Here is a 27,538-nt window from a genome sequence, read left to right on the forward strand (position 1 = left end):
ATTAATGTTTACACATTTACGCATGTTCATATTATGAGTGACCATGTCACGATGTGACATGATATTTTTCACGTCATGCTCCTATCGCACTACTGGAGATTTTTTTTGATCTTCATGTTTTTTTTTTTAATTTTTTTATATACATTGGTGGATTTTTCCAGGAAAAAAAGGATGGCCAGAATGCCGCCCCTGGAAATGTGCCACCCCTAACGTGTGCTTGCTTTGCTGGTGCCTAGAGCTGGTCCTGACTAATGCCTCTCTCTTCCCTCTCTCTGCTGGAGGATATCAGTAAGTTCTTTAGAAAACTTGAATGTAAGAAACCTGTAGCCTGAGTTGCACCTCTCCCTCATCCCTGATAAAGGGATGTGAATGCTGATGCTTAGACTAAGCCCTTGTTAAAATGATTTAATAGAAAAGAGCACCCAACTGAAGGAAAATTTGCTTCATTAATATGCACACCCTTTCTCAAAATTACTTCATCTTTGAGATACTTGTTACTGAATAAGGCTGTATTATTCTCATTATCACAGATTTAATGGAAAACAAGTTAACTGTTGTAAAATATGAGACATTTCAGCTTTGTACAATAAGCAAAAATTGGCAAATTGAGAGATAATCCTGACAGAGGGGAATGTTATTGACCAATCACTATCATTGAGGTGGAGAGTGCAGGAGAAAAGTGGAATTAGGGATGATTTGAAGCCAGCTGCCCTGCTGTTGGGCTCTCTCAGGTAAGTCTGTAAGGGACCTGGGAAGAAGCAGGGAAAAAAACAAGAGGATCTTAGGAAAAAGAAGATATAACTCTTCACCCTTCACTTACTCATGAAGTGTCAGGACCTCTTTCTCCCGAACTTGGTCATTTTCTTTGCATCTCTCTGCTTTCAGTGGTCTAGTGCTTGATTTTCAAAAGAGCTCAACACCCATAATTGGGCCCAGATTTTGAAAAGCAGCTCCCATTCAGAATTTAGATTCTGTGTTGTGCTTTTCCTGGGATATTGTTCTACAAGGCTAGAAACCTGGAAGAAGTCCAGTCCATCTTGAAAGTGATCTTTTACCAACACAGACACATGGAGGATCAGGGCTATTCCAGATTTTCAACATTGGAGAACAATATCCCAACAAAACCACAATTTAGAATCAGTTGGACTGACTGAAAAAAACCCATCATTTGATGTGACAGGCATGTGCAGAACATTTCCCAGATTTGACAGATAATCCAGTTAGTTGTCAGTGTAGAAGTGTTAAAAGTAGAGCTGGTAGGGAATTTTTTCAATTAAACTTTTTTTGGGGGTCAAAAACTGACTGTCAAAATTGAAACAGTTTTGACAAATCTCCGGATTTGAAAAAGCATTGAAAAAAGATGTTGAACAAAAACATTGACATTTTCTCAATGATCATTTTAAACTGCAGAATTGAAATGTACTTTTTGTTTAGAAATATAAGCTAATTAGACTGAAAAAAGTTTAAAAATATTGAAATTGAAACGTTTCAAAATTAATCAAAACTAAATGTTTTGATTGACCCAAAGTGAAATTTTGTTAGGTTTTCCATTTGAGATTTTGACTTTTTGTCCCGATTCAGAATGGGACAAATTTTCAACTCTCAAAAATATTTGAGGGATGGGAAAACCATTTCCCACCCAGCTCTAGTTAAAAAGTCATCGTCAAGCTATGCTACACTGCTACGTCAGAAACACAGGAGCATAAAACCAGAGAATGTTCATCTGCAGCAGAATAATCTCAAGTGCTAAACCATTTTTCTACAGTAGTTCCAGGATGTTTGAGCAGATTTTGCAGAAATCTGTAATGGTTTTGAATTTATACAAAAGTTAGCCTTAGATCAGAGGTGGGCCAACTACAGCCCCCAGGCCACATCTGGCCCATGAGCTCCTGCCTCGGGAGGCTAGCCCCCGTCCCCTCCCCTGCTGTTCCCCCTCCCCCACAGCCTCAGCTCACCCCGCTGCCAGTGCAATGCTCTGGGCGGTGAGGCTGCAAGCTCGTGGGGCAGAGCAGCTGCAGAGCAGGGGCCTGACCTGGTGCTTTGTGCTGTGTGGTGGTGTGGCAGGCTCCAGGCGAGTGGCGCGGCTGTCAGTCCTGGTGCTCTGGGTGGCGCCGCCAGCCACCGATGCTCAAGGCAGGATAAGGGGGAAGGGAGTGGTGGGGTTGGATAAAGGGCAGGGGAGTTCAGGGTGGTGGTCAGGGGGTGGGCGTGTGGATAGAGGTCAGGGCTGTCAGAGGGCGGGGAACAGGGGGGTTGAATGGAGGTAGGGTTCCCTGGGGGCAGTCAGGAAGGAGAGGGGGGTTGGATGGGGCAGCAGGCACGGGTTCCGGGGGCAATCAGGAGACAGGGAGGAAGGGGTCCCGGAGGGGCAGTAAGGAATGAGAGGAGGGGTTGGATGGGGTGGCAGGAGGCAGTCGGGGGGCAAGAAGCAGGAGGGGTCGGATAGGGGGTGGGGGCCAGGCCACGCCTGACTGTTTGGGGAGGCACAGCCTCTCCTAACCGGCCCTCCATACAATTTCAGAAACCCAATGGGGCCCAAAAAGTTTGCCCGTCCCTGCCTTAGATTCTTGGAATTTTCATAATAAAGTTCCAGGTCAGTGGGAGCTGCTAGATGCTTTGCACTTTTGAAAATCTGAACACTTGTTTAGGTACCTCACTATGGATTTAGGAAGCTCTTATTTTTAAAAAATGTTGACCTGGAAGTGCTGGGCAAGAGCACTGCCATTTGAGAACCTTCCTTTGCACTAAACTGCATGGTGTGTATATAAGTGCTGTAGCCGAGGGTTTACAGCTATTCCACCTTTAAAGCACTTTTCTCCCTTAATACTGGCTTTTAATGGCAGGATTATAAGCACTGAATATTTTCTAGAACTGGAAGGGTGATGACAGGAGTTAATCAGTCACTCTCTGCTGCATTACTCTCTGGAGAGCTGCCAGCAGACCAAATAAGATGGTGATCCAGAGTAGGCGGCTCTGGCACACACACATGGATGAACTTAGGATTACATTTACCTGCAGATTCTAGCTACTGCTCTCCTGTGTTGCTGAGGAAAGCCAGTGGAAAGTGTAGTAGAATTGGAGATTGGAGATAGATTGGACTGACATGTAAAAGTGTGCACACACACCTCCACCCCAAGGGACCTGGTCAGCTAGAACAGGGATGCTGGTGATATGCGTGAGATCACTTTGCTACATTGCTGGCAGAAGCTAGTGGAAGATAATGATAATATGCACCTGGCACTGGACTGACAAATGCATCACCTGTGGGAGCAGGAAGGAATGCAGATTAGTACAGGATCCTCAGGCTGCCTAAGAGCAAGTTCAACAAGTTCTTATTACTGAAAATCCAATTAATTTGAAGTTCTCAGCAGTTCGTGAGCGAAAATTCTTTCACGGAAAGCTTTGTGGTGTGCAGAAGAGTGATCCTAGGCCTGCTCTCTTGGATGGACGTACAGAACACTGGAGCTAGAATGCAGAGCTGCAGCAGTACAGCAGAGTAGACTGAATTCAACAGTGGAAGAAAGAGGGGAGGAAAAAGCCCAAACTGCTTTCACTGTGGCCAAATGAACCCATCAGATACAATGATCTGGGCATGATTTATGTATGCCTATGCATGAGAAATGCCTACTAAAATTAATAGGAGATACATGCCACTACTAAAAAAATAGGTTTCTAAAATTATAATTAAAATAATTTGCAAAAGTTTTCATTATGACATTGAGACTCTGTTTTTTGTTAGCAGTTAGCAATAAGAAATCCAAGGTACCACCAAACAATTCAATCAAGTTGACATTACTTTCTGCTTTATTAATTTTCATAGTAGGTTTTCTATAATTTCAAATGCTAGTCTAGTTTATGGTGCAGTTTTTTAGCTTTTATTACAAGTTTTGCATCCTGAAATTATTTGCATTTAAAGAAAGTTAAACAAAAACACAACCACTATCAGTCAGCTGTTTGCTTTAGGATATAGGGTTCCAATTTCACTAGAAACAAGGACTATTTTAATTTCACCTGTGTTGAGGATTTGTCTCCAAATATACTTAACACACACTATTTCATAAATGTAAAGAACCACACATCAGTAGAAACTAGTCTTACAGTAGAGACAAGTTCTCTTAACATTGAAACTTGAATTTTCTAATTCGTAAAAAAAAATTGGTCCACATACAAAGTAAAATGGGTAAATACAGGTTTAATCAGAGCAAATGCTTTCTTTTTATTCAGTTCCAGTTGTAGCGTTCTCTTGGAGGTAAATCATAATGTGTTCTCTCTTCCTCTTCAGGTCTGTAATCTAGTGGCAAACCATAATTGTAATCAACTGTTACAATGGGTAATCTTTTGCCTTGCTCCATATCTCTTGTAAATTCACCTTGAAAAGGTTTCCTTTCATAATCAGTTGAATCATCTTCCTGGTGTATGGATGAGGACAGATGCATTGTGCGTGAAGAATATGGTGCAAATCTGTTTTTTCCCCCTCTGTTAAATTCATCTGAAGGACGTGTTCTCCTATTATCTTCAGGACAGCTGGGCCGATTACTATAATAAAACCAAATATTAACTATACAATTCTTAGATATACAATATTTCATTAATGATAATTGGCTCGCATTAAACTCTAAAATGGTGTACCTTCAAAAAGAAATTATAGGTAAGTAATTTACCCTTTAGTATACTGGAAATGGAAAAGGTCATCCAGCTCCAAATTCTTTCCTTTTTAGCTTCATCTTAATACTACATTGCAACTTCATTACTCTCCTCAATACCCTTCTTCGTTCTTAGAGACAAATTTACCTAGATATTGCTAATTTATTTGTATTTGTAATATTTCCCTTCTTTTGAATTAAGTTGACTACCCTTTCTGTAAGGTAGTTCTACCAGAAGTTCCCTATTTATTAATAATTTCTTCACTTTTGGATCATGTTTCTAGTTTTAAGACCCTAAATAATGTGAAAAAAAAATCAACATCAACGTTATCTTTCCTTTGGAATACATAATAGTAGCACTCTACTGCATGTTCTCTATTGCAATAATATTGTTCCTATGATATGGTGACTTAGAATGTAATAAGTACCATATATGCCATATGGTAAAGGGTGTACACACACACACCCACACCCTTACCATATATACACACAATTGTTTTGTATTCCATCTCTCTGGTCACAAAAAATTTGTAATGGTGAGAATGATTAACCACTGGAACAATTTACCAACGGGTGTGATGGATTTTCTATCACTGACAACTTTTAAATCAAGATTGGATGTTTTTCTAATAGATATGGTCTAGGAATTATTTTGGGGGAGTTCTATTGCCTGTAAGGGCATCAGACTAGATGATCACAATGCTTCCTTTTGGCTTTAAAATCAATGAATTTAGCATATATACCATATCTTGGCTCTTTGCTCCCAGCGTAAGTTATAGTATTTCATATTTACCTTCTTTGTACTGCATTTGTCACCTGCTGATCCAATTACCTACATCAGAGGTTCTCAAACTGTGTCATAGCATGGACTACATTTTTAAACAGAGAAACTGCCTTGTGAAACACCTCCCTCATATTCACATAGAACACAGCCCTCTCCGTCCTATTTATGATTACATCATCCCAAGTGTTCACATACAAAAGCAATAGCCAAAATGAATTCAGTGTAACTTTTGCAGTATTTAATGCAATGTAGCAGCTAGAAACAAAGAGGATGACCAGCACGCCAACAACCACATTTAGGAACCACTGATCTAACGAATCCAAGTATTTTTGTATCTGGTTTCACTGTCCCTCATGATTTGCTCATTTTCAGGATCAATATCACCTGCAGATTTTGAGAATTCTGGTTCTAATCCTGTAAAATACTTATGCAAGTGAGTAATTCCATCAACTGGTGTTAACGTTAGTTAGAGGATTAGAACTCAGCAAAATATGAGGGAATATGAAACCAGATTCACAAGATTTGGATTATTTAGGTCAGTCATGTCCTAACTGTGGTCCTTGGAATGCAGGTGTTCTCTGATTCTAACTAGCTAGTTTGCAGGTTTGGGACTTTGGTGTCAATATTACACATTTAAATCACGTACACAAATTAAAAAGGGTCTTCTATCAGAATCTAAATAACTTTCATGGTCTGATCCAACTCCCAGAATGTCAATGGAAAGACTCCTACTGATTTTTCTGGTGTTTGGATTGGACCCTCAGTGCCGATGATTTGAGCTGTGCGCTACATGACAGCAGGATGGAAGAACTTCAAAGAAGAATATATCCCAAGTTTTTATTTTGCTTTAAGAATGAGTTCACCATGTAGGGACTGTTAAATAATTTCTAGTTAAAAATATGATTGCATTAATGAGCATCAGTGTTATGAAACAAATATAATTTGCTGCACATTAAACTCAGGATTTTGTTTTTTGCCAATTAATTTGATGCCTGTAATAAAAAAAACAAACCAGACATCTGGCATAAGACATATATATATATATATATATATATTTTGTTCCTTTACAATGGAATGATTTGTGAAAACCATGCTACCAGGAATAAGGATTTTCCAGTGATAGTCAGAATACGTACTTCAAAATCCTGATTTTCAGACCCATGTGCAACTTTATTGTCTCTGGTATCTAAAATTCTGCTAACAAATACCACGTATTATAATGTCTCATCCATTATCAGATATAATTATACACATGCATGAATTTCATAATACATTTCCATTATAAATTGCTTATATTGCAGTATAGCGAGAACAAATATCTAGTTTGACAACTGCACATCCAATTTAAATTTCTATGGTCATAGTGGCAGAGGGATGGTAATGTGTAGAGGGGTACGTAGATTGATATATGAACGCTGGATATTTACCTGTAATTTCTACTGAAATCATCATTATCAGATCCGTAATCTCTGTGACGTGAAGGAGAAGAAGAAAAGTGAGGTTCTGGTAAATTTTCATGGGAGGAAAATGACCGATTTCTGAAAGAAACAAAAGAATTACACACTAGTCTTTCTTAACATGTAAAATAATTCACTAATTCTAGTGAAAGTTCTTTTAGATTTTTTTAAAAAAAGTAACCAAAACTAGTTAGCATGGAAGGAATGTCTTAGTTATATAAGTGAGTATAATTATTATTTTAGTAATATCAAAATTATAAAGTCTCAGAAGAATGATCTAATATCCCTAATTGTTTAAATTGTGTAAATCAAAAGTGAAGGATAGAAATAAGTCTTTAAAATTTATTTAAGTATTTGGGAGTGCTATAATTTAATAGTGTAAAGAATATTACTGCAAATTTTATGTCAAAGGTGTTACTTTTGAACCCAGTGGTCCGGAAGGGGGCCCAGGGCCCAGCTTCCCCCTCCCTCTCGTCGGCCCTGTTTAGCCGGTCCGCCCTTGCTGGGGGGCCCGAAAATTTTTTTTCACCGGGGCCCGAACCCGCTCTCGCGGCCCTATTAACAAGGTATTTGTTTTAGAGAGTCATCAAGGATTTACAGTTCTTAAATGAGACGTTTGCTAGCAGACATTACTTATGAAATAAGCAACTGAAATCCAACACTTCCTCACTGCTTTGCTGATTACCTCAACTTGGTTAAAGGGATTAACATAATATCATATTACCTTCAATCCTGAGGACTGATTTTCAGATGCAAACCTCTTCACTATAAAATGAAGTGAGATGAAGCATTTTGTCTCAAGTTGATTCTGAGCAGTTACTGGAAATGTGCTTTAATTCAGCTCTCTAATTTAAGAAAGTACAGAAATACTCTGGAGATGACAGTTTCCCAACCTTAGGGCCTGATTCTGCAAACCCTTACATGAGTAAAAGGAGGGAAAAAATCTAACTAATTGCTCATTATCCTAAAAATGTCATATAATAATATGCTGAGGAACAACACTTGCTACTCCCTAAATCTGCTGTAACAGCAAAACAATACTTCACCTGTCTGAACACCATTCACGTGGCAAGTCGTCATGGTCATGAAAAGGTTGCAGTCTTTGTCCATGCCCCTTATTAACAAAATCAAAATCTTTCAACTGTGTCTGTTCCTGTAAGTCATCATAAGCTTGATTGTCATGAAAAGGTCTACGCCTTTGTCCAGGACCCCTATTATCAAAATCTTTCAATTGCATCTCTGTTTGTAAATCATTGTGAGGCTGATGGTCATGAAAAGGTCTCAGCCTATGCCCACGGCCCCTATTAACAAATTCAAAATCTCCCAACTGCATCTGGGGTTGTAAGTCATCATGCGTTTGGTAGTCGTGAAAAGGTCTCAGCCTTTGCCCGGGCCCCTTGTTAATGAAATCTAAATCCTTTAACTGCATCTGTGCCTGAAATTCATCATGAGACTGGTGGTCATGGAAAAGCCTTCGCCTCTGCCCACGGCCTCTGTTAACAAAGTCAAAATCTTCCAGCTGCATGTCATCCTGTAAGTCACTGTGAGATGGGTGATCAGGAAAGGGTCTCTGCCTTTGTCCACGGCCTCTATTAACATACTCAAAGTCTCTTGACTGCATGTCTCCCTGTAAGTCATCATGAAACTGGTGGCCATGAAAAGGTCTCAGTCTTTGTCCAGGCCCTTTGTTACTGAAATCTAGATCTTTCAGCTGCATGTCTTCTTGATAGTCATCATAAAACTGGTGGTCAGGAAAAGGTCTTCGCCTTTGTCCGGGTCCCCTGTTGTAGTCCCAATCTCTCATTTGCATTGGCGCTTGTAAATCATCCTGAGATTGGTGGTCATGAAATGGTCTTCGTCTTTGTCCAGGTCCCTTGTTAATGAAATCAAAATCTCTCAACTGTATCTGTCCTTGTAAATCATTGTGAGAGTGGTCATCATCATAAATTCTTAATCTTTTCCCCGGCCTGTGAAGAAAATTAATATTTTTAAACTGCTTATTGGCTTTTATGTTATAAATATTTCAAGTTAGCCATCCAAACAAAGTAGCATTTTTTAAACTACTCAGGATTGAGAATGAAGGACATTATCATTCAAATATATAAAGGTACTAATATATTAACAGTCTAAACTGTCTAACTATAGTACATATTATATGTATTCTATAACCGTGTCCAGTGGCGTAGCCAGGTTCTAAGTGCAGGGGGAGCAAACATAAAAAAGGCGCCCCCCCTTGGCTCCTCCTCTGGCCACACCACCCCTTGGCTCCTCCTCCGGCCACTCCGCACCCCCCACCTTGGCTTGCTCCTCTGGCCACTCCGCGCCCCCACCCCCCTTTGCTGGCTCCTCCAGCCGTGCCGCTCCCCCCGCCCCCGGCTCCTCTGGCCACGCTACGCCCCCCCTTGGAGGGGCTCGGTCAGGGGGGGGGGTGGGCACGGGGAAGGGGTGGTGGGCAGGCGCTGCTTGCTTCTCCTGGGGGCTGGGGGGAGCGGAGCAGTGGGGCGGGCAGCAGCTGGCGAGATCCCCTCTCCCTGGCAGCTTCCTGCTTCCCTCGGCCCGGGCAGCCCAGCATTTTTTTCAAAAGCGGCGCCTGCCCGCCAGCTGCGGAGCGCCCGGCCGCCAAGTCCTGATGTTGGGGCCACGCTGAGCATGGGGCACGATGGCCGAGGAGCCGGCCCCTTCACTCCTCCAGCCGCGCCCACCGCCCCCCCGATGGCTCCTCCGGAGTCTGGCCATGCTGCCCGCCTCCGTCTTGCTTGCAGGAGCCCAGCGCCGGCCCGGCAGGTGCCGCTTTTGAAAAATGTGTTGAGGGGAAGCAGCTGCTTCCCCTGAACCCCCCTAGCTACGCTCCCGACCGTGTCTCTTTCACCAACAGAAGTTGATCCAATAAAAGATATTACTTCACCTCAACCACCTTGTCTTTCTCATAATAGTATAAAACATATTATATTGTCAAGACCAGGGGTTCTCAAACTAGGGGTCATGACCGTGAGGTTATTACATGGGAGGTCACAAGCTGCCAGCCTCCACCCCCCCAAACCCTGTTTCACCTCCAGCATTTATAATAGTGTTAAATGTAAAAAAGTGTTTTTAATTTATAAGGGGGGGTCGCACTCAGAGGCTTGCTGTGTGAAAGGGGTCACCAATACAAAAGTTTGAGAACTACTGGTCAAGACTGTGAAAACCACTATAATTCCATATCACCTTTTTAAGAGACAAGCAAACCCAAAATAACCCCACAGAAAACTAACACCACAAACTACTGTACTAAAATGTTATCAAGGAACGGGAGATACAATACATGTCTCTTCCAAAACCAAAGGATAAAAACTTTTACCGCATAAAAATTGCCCCAGTGAATCCAAAGTACTTGTAACGGAAGACATCCTGTCCTAATATTCCCTTGCTTCATCTTTTTATCACAACCTTAATTTAATTTAATTTAAAATAGGTATACTGAATTATTAGTACTGAAAATAGAACAGAATACCAATGTAACTATTCCAATAGTTATCTTTCACATTACATTTTTTAAAAATGTCATATTTTTGCCAATTACCCAGGAAAATCTTCATTTGGGAACCTATCTACAGGTCCTTCCATCACATTTGGTGGGGGTATAATATCTTCATCAGGATCCCATACATCCATTCCAAGATTACTAGGGAAAATAAAAGCATTTAATACAAAATTTCCTTTATTAAAAATACTGTTGAAAGAAAGTATGTACATTTTTTTCCAGTTGTGGAAATAAATTGGCATTATGGGAGTGCTGGAAAGCTAGGGAATCATAGAAGTGTAGGACTGGAAGGGACCTCAGGACAGGACCTCAAGTCTAGTCCCCTGTGCTCAAGACAGGACTATGTGTACATTTGGGAGAATTTCAGTTTATTTTTTTCTGAAGAGGCTGATAGAAAAAGGCAAAGAAAATACTTCACTGACATATGACTCGTTGACAGTTGGGGTGAAGCCCCATGGTTATTTGCAAAATTGTCCCTCAACTACTTCACCCCTTCCCATATGAAAGTATACATGATAGTGATTAGTACAGAAAAGTTTCCCTATTTACATTCTCATAATACAGGAACAAGGGACATTTAGTGAAACTGAAAGGCCAAAAAATTTTAATTAAAAAAACAACAGAGCTTACAACTTCACTGCTACAATGATATCATAAAGGCAAAAGAGTTTTGTAGAATAGATGGATTAGAATGACATCTACAGTTACATTAGATTGGATTTTTTTTAAAAATAAGGAATATAAACCCTCATGCTTCAAGACATAAGTCTGCTACTGACAGACAGGGGCTAGGAAGAATCTTCCCTTCTGGGCCCAGTCTGCTACAGGGTCTGTTGCATCTTCCTCTGAAATATCTGGTAGTGGCCACTGATAGAAACAAGACAACAGGCTAGATAGACCACAGGTCTGATCTGGAATGGCAATCCCCTATGCAGCATATCTGGAAAGGTTAATAGATCCAGACTCTGGCAGGCTAAGAGGAGAGAGCGAATTCCAGAGTTAAGGGGCCCTCACTAATAATTTTTTGCCAGCTGCTCCCTACCATTCATAACTCTGCTGAACGCACCTAAGGAAGTAGGACACAACAACAGAAGAATTTAATTAAAAAAATCAACTTTAAAAGAAAACCCTTTCCATGATGTACATTTATAAAGACTTTATAATATAAAACCTAAGGGGAAAATTACACTTCATACCATTCATAACAGAAGTCTTCAAAGATAAGCACTCTTTGTGTAAAGTGTAATAAGAGAGGTCAATATGTGCTTAACAGTACAAGAGACATTTTAAATATGACTCAAGCATTGAAAATGCAAAGAACTGCACTTGACAACTTCAATTATGTAATTAAAAGCCTTTGCCTACCTTCTCATTGGTTGAGTTCTGAGATCTGTTAGATATACAAGACCATCCATACGATGACCTCTAGCATCACCAAAAGCTGAAGAAAATTGTAAAAAGATTAGTGTGTGCAGTTAAACATGCTTGGAACACAGCTGCATATAATGTGGTCAATCGGGGCGCCATGTAAACCGTGGCATAATAAAACCGTGGCATGTAAAACTTGAAATAAGTTCACTATTGATTCCTGTGATTCAATTTTAAATTGCAGCAGACTGCACAAACATTTTTGCAGCAAACTGTTTTCCAACTGTAACTATTGCAGTTGCTACTTATGATTGCACCAATACACAGAAATCTTCAAAACCAATAATGGGGTTGGAGGGAGGGAACTGTCCTCTTGATGTGGTTCTGATCTGATGGTGCCCAAATACTGCTAGGCATGGAAGCAGCAGCAGGAAGGATTTATCTGTGGGAACCTGTGCAGGAGTTAAGTATGAGGTAGCTGTCACAGAACCACTGTAGACACAGAGCCCCATGTTTTGTTCAAGTTCTAGGAAATACCTTGAATTGCTGTCTCTGGATCCCAACCTTCAACATCAATAAGGTATCTGACAAAAAACGTGGCTGAATTATTATAAAGGTATAGATTATGACTGATATAAACATACTATTCTAATGAAAAAAATTATCTGAATTTTCATGTAATACTTGCCTACATATAAGGTAGCCAGTTCTATTAATTCCATTGGTACAATGAACGCCAATGAGTTTATCTATTACAAAGGAAAAAAATGTGAAAAAACAAAAATACCATAAAATAATTAGTGCAAAACAAAAAGAAGCCATTTATTGTTTACACTAAAGCAGTTTCAGTGAGCACGTTTGCTGTTTGCAAAATTATTATTATTAAGCCTGTACACACCAGGATATACGTCCAGAATTTATGTTCTTCCTGCTGGATTTGTAGCAGCAGTTAACTCAATGCTTCCCACTTCCCAACCTCTTGGAACCTAAACTAGTCCAGGCAGGGCACAGAAAAAAGGAGGGGGAAACTGGTGATAAGAAAAGCTGCCTGACTAGATAACCATCAACCACACTGTGATAAGGAAACTGAATCAAGTAACTGGAACAAAACATGACTGACTTTGAGGGCAAATTCAAACCAAACTTACTTTCACAAGTTCACTTACAGATTCTTCTGAACCCTTCCACAAGCAAAAACACTGAAGTCAGCCTGGCAGCCTACTGGTAATGAAATGCACTACTAGAGGGATCCAAGCACAGGCATCTAAATTTGGTCCATTACTCCTGGGATGGCAGATGCCTGAGGCATTGTGGAGGCAGTGCATTTAGCTTCTTGCTTTGTATTGCCATCTCCAGTCAACTCAGGAGTGGCACTTACAGACTTTGGAGACAGCTGTGTCTCTTCATCCAGTTGCAAACTAGGAAGTTGGGGTTCTGACCAACATTCAGAACAAAACATTCCGACCCAAAGGGTCCCTGAAGGAATGCCTTTGTCACATCCAAATCATTAGATTATGCAGGAAGGAAACTCCCTACACTTCAGCTCATAAGCCAAAAACAGCAACCAAGGAGCCAGAACATTAACTACTGGGATAAGAAAGAACCATCTCATAATACCGTTCTTCTTTTCCAACACTTCAAATTTGGGCCCTGGTTTCTGAGATTTACGTCCACCTGCAAACTGGCTATCCACAACAGAACCATACATCTTATCTGAGGTAGAGCAGTGCAACTTTGGCAATGGAAATTTTCTGACACAAACCATTACAGAGCTATCACAGTAAGAAACCAGGACTTCGTCAACAGAGCAGTCTCCTGAATCAGGCACACAGCTGAATGACTCTCAGCTGCCAGTAAAGATTTGTTCCAGAAGATGCTGAACTGAGATGTGCAAGAGCCTCCAATACTAAGGGAAAGATAAAAAGAGATACACATGTAGGTTGTAGCAGGATGTGTGCAACGAGTTCTTCCGTGCATAGAGCTGTCACACCAGCCTGGGGAGAACTGTGTAACAGCTCTACACAAACACTATGTAAACTCCCAACCACCTCTATAACTGTATCATTCTCTTAAAGAATTAGTATCTTCATGAGAGCAAAGGAGTATCCAGCTGCCATCAAAATATCTTGACATGATGCCCCTGTAGCTATTGAACTTTATAACCGATTAACTAAATGACATCTTCATGCTCTTGAGCTATCTCCTTGACTTCTAATTCAGAGAACTGAAGGTCACACTAGTAAGTGGTTCTGCTATGAAGTAGAGGGTGGAGATCAGACAGGAGGCTATCACATTACATGCCTTCAACAGGGTAAGGCTACCTCACGGATCACAATGAAAGAAGAAAAAGTATGATCAGAAAATCCCTGATTGTGTCCAATTACAAAAACACAGAAAGCGTTATGAAAAGTATTACTTATTATACACAGAACTATGCCAGTGGCTCCCAAGCTGTGGTCTGTGAACCAGCAGTGATCCATGAAGTGTCTGCTGGTCACATGGGCTAGCTCTCCTTGTTCTCAGCTGGCACATCACATTAAATACAGCTAAAAATATGACACTATTAGGAAGGCAGTCCATGTAATAAATGCTGTAGCTGACATGAGCATTTTGGAGTGGCAAAAGGGATAGGAGATGGTCCACGAGATTATGAAGTTACAAAACTGGATCACACTATGAAAAAGTTTGAGAAACCTGACCTGTAGAAGTGAACATCTATTGTGATTAATAAATCATACATTTAAGATTTAAGTAACATTTTGGTCTTTTATAGCATTAAAGATGCTGTTAATTACCATTTCCTGCATTTTCCCAAAGGAACTTTCTGACCCATTTTTTGAATTGTAGAATAGTAGCATTATCGGGGACTTCAAGTCCAACAGTATACAGTTTCTTATACTGCACACTTTTAGGTAAATCCTAGCAACAAGGAGAAAAAAATAGCAACAATCATTAGTCACTAAAATCTTGTACCACCATAAAACTTACAAACAATATATAAAAAACCCCAGATGTAAGTCACTGATTCAAATCTGTATCGGTAGTGATTGAAAATGATCATTTTGTAGTTATATTAGAAAAGCTATACTCACAAAAACTGCCATAGCAAATAGCCCTTTTGTTGGGAAGAGTCAATCTCAAGCAAAGAGATCTAGGTTTGCAATGGAGACGGAACTACCCCTTTCAATACCTCCTGGTCACAGTAGATGCACACTGGTTGGACTGATGAGGGAAGCTTGTACTGCCATTCAAATCCTCTTCATGAAGAGTATCAAGCTTCACCTCCTCTCCCTTACTTATTTTATCCCATTATAGTGTATATTCAAGGGTCTACATTTAGTAACACATGCTTCTATTTACTCTTGCACAGAGCACATTAAATGGATACTCCCAATTACAATGTAATGAATTTTTTTTTTTTAATCGGTGTAGAGTTAACCTGTGGAATCTATTCATACAGCATAATAGTGAAAGAAATATTATATTTTAAAAAAGATTTAGATATAGCATCTGTCTTCAGGGCAGGGGCCATGTCTGCCTGTGTGTTTGTGCAATGCCTAGCATAGTAGTCTTGATCAGAGAATCTGGGAACTACAGTACTATATATAAATATAATGATCAAATGCTAGTAAAGTTCCTGAATCAAGCCATAAGTGAATGCTAGCTGAGATTAAGATGATATTTCCTTCATGATACAGTTCTGCATAAATTTCTGCTGGAAACAGGATACCAGATTAGATGGTTCACTTGTCTGTTCCAACATGACAATTTCTAGACTGGGATTAAGTAACACAAGATAAAAGGTAGCAGTAATTGTGCATTTAATTCTGCTATTACTTATTTACTATTACCTTAACTTCATAATACCGTGTGGTGTATGTTAAATCAATAATTAATCCAAGTTCCACATTTACGGCTTTCATTGCAGCAATCAGGTCTTTGGGTGTAAATTTCTGGGTTGGAGTAAGTCTCTGGTTAATTGCCTGTGATGAAAAAGGAAAATGAAGATTGCGTTTTACAAATTCCAATAAAAATAGAAACATCTGCCTCATAAAATGAATCAGGAACAAGAGGAAACATAGGCATTCAATGTATTGTGTGGATTCAAAAACTACATTGAGATGGAACTGATGACCTAAAATAAGTTCATGATTTTATTGTATGATATTATGACAAGAGATGAGACTGTGGCAGAAGCTCCAGCGCAATAAGCACCAATTTCATATCAAGAAAAAAGTCCTGCACAATGAAGAATGAATATAACAATTTAAAGTAATTCCTTGAACACAGACAAATCTAACATTGATGTCAATAAGCAAAACAAAATATAAAAATCTTACCCACTGCAAAAAATCCCAAACAACCAGTCTATTCTACATAAAAACTAGGGAGCTCTGATAGAACAGCTTACTGACTCACCTCTCTTCCCACAAATGATGGGGATACTTATTTTTCCCTGCCAGTTTGTTTTCTTCTCTGTCACTCATGCTACTGGATGCTACATACATTTATAATTTAGCATTAAGATAATTTTTTCCCTGTATATTTGAAACAAAGTCTTATCAGGATTGAAGTGAGTGTAAGAAGAATGTAGACAGCAGCAAAAAATTCTCTAATGAGCATCAGCGCCAGGCAAAGTATCAGGGAGCCTAAACAGCTCCATGACGGCTTCCAGTCTCTGCTTTGACCAACATAAACTCAGCAAAACAGAGAATCTGGCCAACCATGTGAAACAGATTAAGATGGAACTTCCATATAAGATGGTGCCTACATACCATTAAAGAGCATTTGAGCAAAACATTTCTTTAAAATACACTTCTTTTGTCCATTTCTATGCAATTTACAGGAACAGGATACGGAGACATACATTTATAGCCACCATTTCAAAAGTGGTCCAGTGACCACTACCCTTTAATGGGTGATCATCATGTATGTGAAATTAATTTCTGGTTTATGTCAAGTGGACAGTTATCCACATCACAAAAATCACCACCACAAGCAGGACTCTTGTTACAGCAGTTTCAGAAGATGCAAAAGCCAGGGCTCAAACCTGAACCAACACACTCCAGAAGCACTAAATTCTGTAATTTTAAACGAATGGTGCAGATTAGCTGGTGAGAAAGTCATGATGTGTAAGAGCGGGGCCGGCTTCAGGCACCAGCTGAGCAAGCAGGTGCTTGGGGCGGCCAAGGGGAAGGGGCGGCACGTCAGGCTCTTCGGCGGCAGGTCCCTCGGTCCCTCTCGGAGGGAAGGACCTGCCGCCGAAGTGCTGCCGAAGAAGAAAGCGGCGCGATGGAGCTACAGCCGATCGCGGCTCTCCCGCCCCCCGCTCCCCATCGCTTGGGGCGGCAAAAAACCTGGAGCTGGCCCTGTATAAGAGATAAGTAAACATACTCAGTAACACCAAGTACCAGTCTATACTTAGAAAAGCGAACATCTTTAGTTTATGGAAAGCTCATTGGAAAAGGACTGAATGTGCTAAATACTAATTTTAATAGAAAAATAATTTGTAATTTTTCACATTGAATCTGTTCTGCAGTTTGCATGAATGTGAATGCTATTTTCCATAAGTCTTCACACAGCAATTAGTACAGACTGACTGTAACAGCATTTTATACATACCCCTTTTAAAGGCACTTTGAAAGCAATGAATCTCGTTCCTGGTATAGGCTGTCCAACTGGTGTCAAAGTCCGCCATCTTTTATAAAAAAAAAATATTTGTATATTTTTCTGAATACTTAAAGGATAAAATACTTTTCAAACTATACTAATTTGATACAAGATACCTGAAGTTTCATATAAAACAGCTACTTCTGTAATAAAGTTTCTTCTTCTTCGGAGTAAGCTTTCCTCAACAAATGCACAAAAAAATACTGCTCTTTTTGGTCTCGAGATAAATTTCAAGCTACATTAAATGTCTTATAAAGATCAGACTCTGCTGCTCCCATATCATTCCAAACAGAAAGATGTAAATAGCATCCTGGTCTCCCTGATGGATCATACAGCTTGACATGTCAAGGGCCAGATTTCCAAAAAAAAAAATTCAGAACCTAGTCCTAGTTGGGCATCTAAGTGAAGTGGTCACGTTTTCTAAGTGCTTAGCTGGCTACTTTATTAAGGTGCCGAAACAGAAACTGAACTCTTTGAAAATCTGCCTTATTTCACCAGAAGGAGATATTTCGATTTAAATAAATCCAAAATAAATACTATTGTCTAGCCTGAGTACTGAAACATTTCTTTTGTTTTGTTTCAATATTACACATTTGAAATAACATTAATAAATTACTATTGGGAGTGGATGGGGGGAATTCATAGATTCCACAGCCAGAGGGGACCACTGTCATCATCTAGTCCAGCAGTTCTCAAACTGTGGGTTATGACCCAAAGTGGGTCGTGACCCAATTTTAATGGGGTCACCAGGGCCAGCATTAGACTTACTGGGATCCAGGGCTGAGGCTGAAGACTGAGCTCCACCCCCACCTGGGGCAATGGGGCTTGAGCTGCAGCCCCCTCTCCGCCCACCTGGGGTGGCAGGGCGTGGCCTGAGGCCCTTTCCCTCCACCCCTCCCCCAAACAGGGCGGCAGGGCTTGGGCTCCGACACCCCCCGTTTCCCCCTCATTCATGTAGTAATTTTATTGTCAGAAGGAGGGTCCCGGTGCAATGAACTTTGAGAACCCCCTGGTCTAGTCTGATCTCCTGTATAACACAGGACACACAACTTCCCCAATTTAATTCCTAGACTATATCTTTTAGAAAAACATCCAATCTTGATGTAAAAGTTGCCGATGACAAAGAATCCACCATGACCCTTCGTAATAGGGAAAGGTGCCTACGATGCTGGAAGAACATAAGTAGAGTATTATTTAGGTGAGTCAGAATATAGAATTAGCATTTTTCAGAGCACAAAGATTCTTCCATTATTGAGCACAGCTACACAAATTATATGGAGAGACTGCTGGCCCTCCATAACTAAGTCTGCAGGTTTCCATTATAAGACCAATCTTCACCTATCTTCTAACAAAGCACAAGAAAAATATTTTCTAGTGATAGTTTTTGTGATCACTGTTTAGTATAGAATGGGGTTTTGTCCATAAATTTCAAGTAATTAAATGAAATGGTTCTGAAGTTACAAGTTAAAAATTAGTCCTTTGCACATTAAAAAAAAAATCTTCAAAATGGAATGGTTACAGTTAAAAATTTGTATATAGCTGTAAAACCACACTTGTACTGAGATGAGCTGATTTAGGACGATGAAATTTGGGAGGGAAAGAGCCTGTAGGTGGAAGGGATATCTAATAGTGTTTTGGTGAAAATAGTTTAATTTGGGTGAGTTATAAGCCTTTGAAAATCAACCATTGTGCATGCACTGTTAGCATGTTGCCAAAATGCTAACTGTGTGCTGCATATGCACCTGGGTCTCAGTGATTTATAAATTTAACTGTATCCCCTGAACCCATCAAGGAGTAATTCTAAATGATTCTAATATGGAAGCTCATGATAGGTTACATGTTTGTTAAAACTTACACAGGAAGTTTGGGGCAGGAAACAGAATATATTTATCTAAGGTAGCAAATCTAGTAAACCACAGATCTCTGTATCTGATGCTTACTGATCTGTAGAATAGGGCCACTCACATTTATCTAGCTTTGTCAAGTGTTTTAAAATCTACAGAGGAAAAGTCAGATATAAGTGTAGTCTGTTTTACAGAAAGGTAAATAGGCACAAAATTCTGTGGGATGGAATTTGGGCCAGCAGAGGAAAGAAAAAGCTTGTCCTCTTTAAGGATTGTTGCACTGTGCCCCCCGGGCTTGAGGACAGGAGATAGAGGGGCTCTGTGGCTAACTGTTTGGGCAGCAGCATATAAGTTTACTGGCTCCCATATACTCAAGGGAAGATTTATAAGCCCTTCCCCATGCCCAAAGGTGACATTATACACTAGGAAAAAAAACTGAGTGATTTGCCTGAATGGCACTGTAGTGGGATTGGCTAGGCCGTTGCCTGTAAGCCTGGATCTATTGTGTGAAATCAGGCAAGTGAGTTATTTTTCTCTCACAATCTGTAACATGATATGCTCTCTGCAAGGAGCTTTGTGAGCTACAGATGAAAATACACTATATAACTGCAAAGCATTTTTATTAGACATTTTTCATGTTCAGGGCATAGGGAAGTTCAAGGACCGGGCTGGAAGGCAAGGTTCATCTAATGCAATATACATGGGCCTAGCAATTAGACACAGATGACAAACCTGGTTCTAATATTAATTTTCCATGTGACCTTGATCAATGGAGAGCTTGTCTCAATTAAGGAAACTTGCTAATTATACTGGTGTAAACTTCCCTTATCTAGACAAATCCTTAATCTTTCTGAGCAATAATTTTACAATCTGTAAAATGGGTGTAGTAATAGTTACCTACTTCCTAAAAGTGTTACAAAGCTCACTTAAATGTGTGTAAAGTACTAAGAGTAAAGTATTAAAGATATACTGTCACTTTATTCTTATTATTTAACATTTACATTGCAGTAGCACTTAAAAGAGGTTGGGGCTCCATTGTGCTACTTAAAAATGTGGTCAGTCTAAAATGCAATCAGTTTCAAAATGAGTTAAGTTTCAGTTACAAAACATGACCCTGGGTATTCCCTGCTAATTTTTACTGGTCTAATATTATTTTCCTATTTCAAAAAATGTTTTTCTCCCCCTGTTGCTGTACTGAATATCCACACAAACAAAAGAAGAAAAACTATCCACAATGTGCATTTGACAGCACTATCTCAAAGCCCAAAATAAGTCGTTACTTTTTATTGTAGTTTTTAAGTTGATGGTGTCTGCTAAAGTTTTGTAGTGGCAGAGCTGAGAACAGAACGAAGGAGATCAGCCTTGCAACACTGTATTCATTACTTTAATTCATGCGATCTCCAGGGCGTCACAACCACCCTGGAAACTTCGGAAAGAAATTGTAAGGTTTAAACTTTTAAAGTCCAGGAAATTACTCTAAAGTGCTTCACAGTGCTTCCAATATTCAAAGCCAGTAGAGATGGAGCAGAAAAAAGGCCAAACTCTACTGTTCACGTACACCCTAATGTCCTAGATAACAGATCGAGCACAGAAACTTAAAACATAGTTTTTGTGTGTGAAAATGCTTTCAATTATCACGATTTCAAAACTACTGAACCAATTTCCTTCAAACTCAGTTTGTTCCTTATATCTCATTAACAGCCACAAAACAAAGCAATCTTGAAGGAAATTGATCCAGGCTCTAAGTATGTGCAAAACCTCTGCTCAGAACATACAGGGAAAGTATATAATTTACACATAAAGAACTAATAAATATCTCAATGAATTCTACTGAAACTTTTCAAAACACGCCCTTCTTGGTAAAGATCAAGTACAGAAAAATTTCCAGTCCCCAATTAATTGGTTTGAGTAAGTTATAAGCAACTTAAGTAGGGGGTTTAAAGAAAGTTGCATTTCAACCTTAAATATAGTCATTGCTACCATAATAAAATGCCCCCTCCCCCCAAAAAAATCACCTAGATTCCACCTAACAGTTCTAATAAATGTGCCTTATATGATGCAATAAAAAGTTGGTAAGTATCTGGCTAGTATAATTTATTTTGGAAAAGGAGGAGAAAAAAAGACAGACACCAAAATTCAAATTATGCCAAGTAAGTGCTCACAGAAGTCACAAAAATCTGGTTGTCATCATAAATTTGGAAACAAGAGACAATATCCTTTGTAGGCAGTCACAGGAGTAGTGCTTTTTTTTTTTTTAAACTTTGAGTACAGTAAGCATTTCAGAGGTAAAGACTAGTAAACAACAAAACATTTGTAGGGAGTTAAAATGTGATTTGTATTTCTTTTCACATTTTAACGTAACCAACACTGACCTCAGCATTAGAAAAATTGGATTTCTTCGTCTACGAATTTTCATTTTGTTTATAAAGGCCATTGTTTATCTGAACAACAGGAATGAGCTGGCTAAAGCTATTTATATAGTGCAAATAAGGATGCTGAAAAAAAGAGGGGACTTGTACGTTAAAAGAGTATATTGATTAGTGTTCTGAAAGGCCAAAATATATTTTTAAATAGTTTGAAGATTGGAGAGTTTGTTTGTGGAACTGGACACACAAAAGTTGTTAGATGCGCAACAGTATTTATTTTTAACTGGACTAATTGCCTAACCTACAGCAATTATTTTCATAGAAGCATTCTACTACATGCTCACCTATGCACTTATTGAAAATTTTAACCTCAGCTTTCTGCTGCACTGAATTTACCAGTTAGTTACAGAAATCTGTTTATGGACAATTAGGGTGACCAGATAGAAAGTGTGAAAAATTGGGACAGGAGATGGGGGGGCAGTAACAGGAACCTACATAAGAAAAAACCCCAAATATCGGGACTGTCCCTATAAAATCGGGACATCTGGTCACCTTATTGACAACAGTAGATTTAATCTGTATTTTTAATTAATCAAGAGCAAATATTGGACTGTTGCATCACTAAATGGATCAGACAGGAACTGCTGTCTGACTACAAGGGAGAATGTTATTTACACATAAATATATTAAGTAAATTTAAAAAGGTAGTTTAATGAAATTTTGGTCACTGATGTTCAAAAACTTGCTGCTGGACTCCCCTGTACATGATAGTGTCCTATTTATTGCTACCTCTGCACACATTTCTGAAGCACCCAAAGTAATAACCAAGAAGGGCTGAATATGAGCACTTCTGTGGTCACCTATGTGAAAAAGGGGACAACGAGGTAGTTCATTAAACTACCTTTTTAAATTTACTTAATATATTTATACTTTACCCTACCTATTCATGCTGAGATGGCATTAGAGTGGAAAAATTAAAAACAAACAATAAAATCCCCAGATCCCTCTGTCTACTGAAAATGGGGTGAACATGGGAAAGAAAAACTATGAAAACCCCAGATTCAGGCTCCTAGACACTACAGTAATATAAACAGTACTAATAAATAGAATGACAAGGCAATTTCTCTGAGACACCCAGTACTGACATATAGTTCATATACAGCAGTTTATTATAAGGTTCAAAACAGCTTCAGCTTCCTCCAAGTCCACATTTGTCAAGTAATCCTTCTTTCAATTATTTTGGAAAACCAAACTATACTAAACAAGTTACATATGTAATATATAACTATTATATAAGTTCACTGGCACAATAGGTCAGTTGTGGTCTATCAACCTAACAACCATCCCTTAAGCATTTTCATCATTAAAAACTGTTGTTGCAGTATAAGCAGTGGGCTCTAACCTGAAATGGTCCAAACCCACATTTTGTATTTTTGAAGTTATTTATATAGATATACATAAGGGCTTACACCTTCAACATTAGATGTGTGTGTGTGTGCAGATTCACTGAAATCCAGTTTTGCTAGATAACAGCACCTAAACCATGCCGTGAAAGTAATCCAGTTGCATTTACTATTTCCACAGCATTCCAAAGAGCTTAAGTAGTGCATGACATGCAACATGATTCCATACCAGAACAGATGCAGAGTGGTAACCTTTTTAGTGTGTTTGTGAAAAATGTGTTTAGAATAAAAATAAAGTTATCTTACAGTCCAAGCTTTTAGAAGGTAATACACTGTTTATCCTTATAGTTCAATATATTCTCATAAGGGATTCAAATGCATTTTAAAAGCTTTAACTTTTAAATCTCTGTGTAACGGGGCACACATTTTTAAGGGTAGGACGAAAAGAAAATACCATTGCCAAACAGCCATTGTTTCCATTCTTCTTACCCAGCTTGCAAAACTGTGGCAAAATTCAACAACAAAGGTAGAAAAATCTATTCAGCTGCTCTATTGCAATATGACTGATGAAAATGAAAAGTTTGATATTTTACTTCCAAGTTAAAAAAATGTAAAAAATTACTTGCTTTGGGCAAACGGAATTTTGGAAAATTGTTTAGTTTGCAGTTAAATTATTCTTACTCAAAGCATTCTTTACTGAATCTACTTCTGGCACCTTCAAAACAGTAAGGGGTTAATCTACAAAAATATGTTTTAGCCTTGTGCAGATGTGTTACAATATTGAAAAGTTTTGCAAAACAGGCACAGAAAAGGTGTGCGCCAATTTAATACAGGTACTGTGGAAAAGCTCAGTGTCTCTGAATCCAGATTTTCCCATTAAAAAAAACTGTAAAAGCTATGTTGGTAAAGCAAATTGCATAGAATTCTGGGGATTTAAAATTGAAAAATGTCAAGTGTTTATTTGGAGGGGTGAACAAGTCAATTAACAGCACTGAATCTGACCCCAGGGTGGTACCAAAAAGGTAATATATTGAAGGTAAGGCTTCTAGTTCTTAAGCCACCTGCGGACAGAGTATCTTCCACACCACAAGATGTAGCTCTATGACATGACAGCTAGTTGGATTCTTTGAGGCTTTCAGTCAGTATCTCAACTGTTTAGATTCTTTAAGCCCATGATTTTCTGAGTTAAAGTTTAAATGAATCTTCCTCCTTGAAGGGAAAAACCTACTGCTAGCAGAGGATTTTTCCTGCTTTGCACAGAAGAATGGTTTAAATAAATACATCGGAACAGATTTGGTGTGCCCTGTTTTAAAAACAGGTTGTCCACTATTTCCTAATTCACCCTCTCATGAATGAAGCAATGGAGTGTGAGTAGGGGCATTTCTCAATGAAAACCACTTAACTTCACCCTCATTTTATCATTTATTTTACAATGTATGACTGACACTTCACAAGAAGTAGAACACATTAGCTGGCCTCAGGAGCTCATCTTCTAAGTTAGAGGTAACATAACAAGAGTTATTACAACAGATGATGGGGACAGGAAGGACAATAATTCAAAACAGGCATGTTATGTAGGTCTCATTAGCGCCAAGGATTTTCTCCTTAGATTTGTTATTTTATCATCATTTGGGAGAATAAGATCAAGAGTACATGGAAGTAGAGCAAGGGTAGTCCTAACAGGAAAAAGTTTTGAGATAGAAATTCAAGGAGGTTAAAAATACTGGGACTGATCAGCTTAGAAAAGAGAAAACTAAGGGGGGATATGAAAAAGGTCAGTAAAATCATGATTGGTGTGCAGAAAGTGAATAGGGAAGTATTATTTTCCCCTTCACATAACACAGAAACTACAGTAGAACTTCAAAGATACAAACACCAGAGTTACTGGTCAACTGGACACCACCTGAAACCGGAAGTAATCAGGCAGCAGTGGAGACCAAAACCAAACAAACCAGGAAATACTGTACTGTGCCTGTATTGCATCTTAAAGGTAGGCACATCTGGGCTGCCTGTCCCCACCCCCAAATCGCCACACAGGACGCAGCTGACAGGAGCAGCTCTGGGGTTTGCGCTGCTTTCCTGTAAGCCATGGACGAAGCCATCCCCTGCCCTCCCAGAGGGACAAGCTTGCATGCTCAGTCTGAGCCTAGGAAAGAAACTTACTGAGCTCCTGCTGGAACCTGCCTGGGAGTGTTTGTTGCTGGAGCCCAAGCTCAAGCTCCCGCTTGCACACTGTGCTCTGGAGGAGCAGCTCATTTTTAAAAGGCCACAGCCTGCACCCCGTACCCACAGTTCCACAGTGTGCCTCACTCATCACCCTTGCAGCCAGGGGGCTAGAACCAGCTGCCTGTCCCCACCCCATTGCACGGGCTAGCCCCTTTAAAGGTAGGAAGTGAAGAACCTGAAGTTTGCAGGCTCAGATGTGAACCCCCGCTCTGAGCAGTCCGCCCTGAGGAGCATCCATAATGTTTTGTTCAGAGTTACGATCAACCTCCATTTCCGAGGTGTCCATTACTCGGAGGTTCTACTGTATGAAATTAATAGGCAGCGGGTTTAAAACAAATGTAAAAAAAAAAAAATCTTTACACAACGCATGGTCAACCTGTGGAACTCGTCGCCATGGGATATCATGAATACCATGGGATAAAAAACGAACTAGATATGTTCACGGAGAATAGGTCCATCAATGGCTATTAGCCAAGATGGTCAGAGATGTAACCAGATGCATCGGTAAAATCTCTGACTGCCAGAAGCTGTGACTGGATGGCAGAGGATGGATTACTAGATAATTGCCCTTTTCTGTTCTTTCCCTCTGAAGCATCTGGCATTGGCGACTGTTCGAAGACAGGACACTGGGCTAGATGGACCATGGCAAGTTTTCTACACCCCCTTCTCTCAATTAAGCATGTGAAAAACTCTCCATTCTAGTTCTCAGGTCTCCCAAGAAAACTCACCAAAACCAATGTTTCAATATTCTGAAATTTCTAAAAAGGTATAAAATAAGCAGAAGGAAGACAACAAACTTTCAGATACTCTTTATCTATCAGAAGAAACAAAGGGTACAATTCTCCCTTTACAGGTTACCTTTACGAGTAGTGTATAGGGCACACTGAAGAAGGAAAAGATAAAAGATCCGTAGAGACCAACAGAGGGTTAGGATGAAATAAAGCATAGGATGGTGCAAAGCTATGAAGGAAAGAAATCTAAACTTGTTCTGGAATACAAGAAGAATCCAGTGAAGCAACAGGGGATGGAGGAGGAGGAAAAGAAGATGTGGTTAGAGCTATCAAAGAGGAAGCTTTTAATAGTAGAGTTTTGGATAAATGGGCAGAGTTACACAGAGAAATGGTAGTTACAATAGTGGAGAATAAATATTTTAATAATAGGGTGGAGGGAAAATTGCCTCAGCAGAAGTCTGTGAGCCTAGATGTAGGGCAGAAAGTGTTAGAAGTCAAAGATGACATCAAGACTAGAGACAGGGTGACAGGAAAATGGTGGTTTTGTCAACAATAATGGAAACAAAGGCTTGAGTGAAAAAGCTAATTTTTGGAGAAACTGAGCTGGAAACAGCTGACAATCCAAGAGGAGTTATCAGAAAAATGCAGCAATGCTTGACTGGAGAAATAATGAAAGGTTAGGGGCACAGAAGTATATCTAGAAATCATCAGCATAGAAGTGACAGCTGAATCTATGTGATTGATTGAGAACATGCAGAAAGAAGCTATGGAGGCAGATGATAAAAGAATCAAGGAATGGAACCACAGGGCGTCAAAGGAATACTGGAGAAGTCCCGAAGTAATACTCAGGAGATAAGAGGAAGAATCAAAAGTGTTAAGGAAATTCAGGAACAAGTGTGAAAGGAGCAGCTGACTATCGAATAGGAGATAGTCCATGTACAATTAATTAAAATACAGTCTCAAAGCACATGTAATTTTCCAATCTCTGGAAGGAAGAGCATATATACTGATCTGCTGTCAGCATCTTAAAAAGATGTGTGTGTGAGGAGTACAAGTCAAATCTCACCTTTAAATTTGCATCAGAATGGCTACACAGCTTTGAAAGCCTCTCATGGCCCCACTGTCTAAATTCAAATTTCCTGGGTTTTATAGTGCCCACAAGTTTATTGTTCTAACAAGAAAGCATTTAAGATTATACACTTGTGCACACCTAAATCAATAAGTGACATATTGCGCATACACAGTACTTTTTCAGTCATTATCTTTATTTCTCTAATTTTTCAGACTTGCAAACATTCCATATGACTATATACATAAAGATTTGAGGTCTTAAAAATAAAGCCATTTGAGTTATGCAAATATTTAAATAGAAGTCAAACCTTTTTCTACGCGTGGAAATGTTTTGTGCCCATCCCCTCCCCCAAATGCACTACCACCTCAAAGCACATAGAATTTTACCTGCTTTTCTAAACAAAAGGGAAGCGTCTCACTTTTGAGATGAGAAAAAGCATAAAAACGTCAAGCTC

General features: G+C 39.4%; 1 protein-coding gene across 1 annotated transcript in view; it reads right to left on the reverse strand.

Annotated features, from left to right (window-relative positions):
* Positions 1–3,781: 3,781 nt before the first annotated feature.
* The window catches only part of LOC128840587 (uncharacterized), a 30,481-nt gene continuing 6,724 nt past the window's right edge, over positions 3,782–27,538 (reverse strand). The window contains exons 3-12 of the mRNA XM_054034779.1: positions 17,395–17,470; positions 15,624–15,755; positions 14,568–14,691; positions 12,461–12,521; positions 12,310–12,356; positions 11,770–11,845; positions 10,444–10,545; positions 7,931–8,851; positions 6,855–6,965; positions 3,782–4,536 (exon numbers count right to left, since the gene is read on the reverse strand). Of these exons, the coding sequence (XP_053890754.1) occupies positions 4,221–4,536; positions 6,855–6,965; positions 7,931–8,851; positions 10,444–10,545; positions 11,770–11,845; positions 12,310–12,356; positions 12,461–12,521; positions 14,568–14,691; positions 15,624–15,755; positions 17,395–17,470 (1,966 nt within the window). The 3' untranslated portion in view covers positions 3,782–4,220. The remainder of the gene's footprint in view (positions 4,537–6,854; positions 6,966–7,930; positions 8,852–10,443; positions 10,546–11,769; positions 11,846–12,309; positions 12,357–12,460; positions 12,522–14,567; positions 14,692–15,623; positions 15,756–17,394; positions 17,471–27,538) is intronic.

The sequence above is a fragment of the Malaclemys terrapin genome, chromosome 7, assembly GCF_027887155.1.
Source record: "Malaclemys terrapin pileata isolate rMalTer1 chromosome 7, rMalTer1.hap1, whole genome shotgun sequence".
Taxonomy (NCBI): Eukaryota; Metazoa; Chordata; order Testudines; family Emydidae; genus Malaclemys; species Malaclemys terrapin.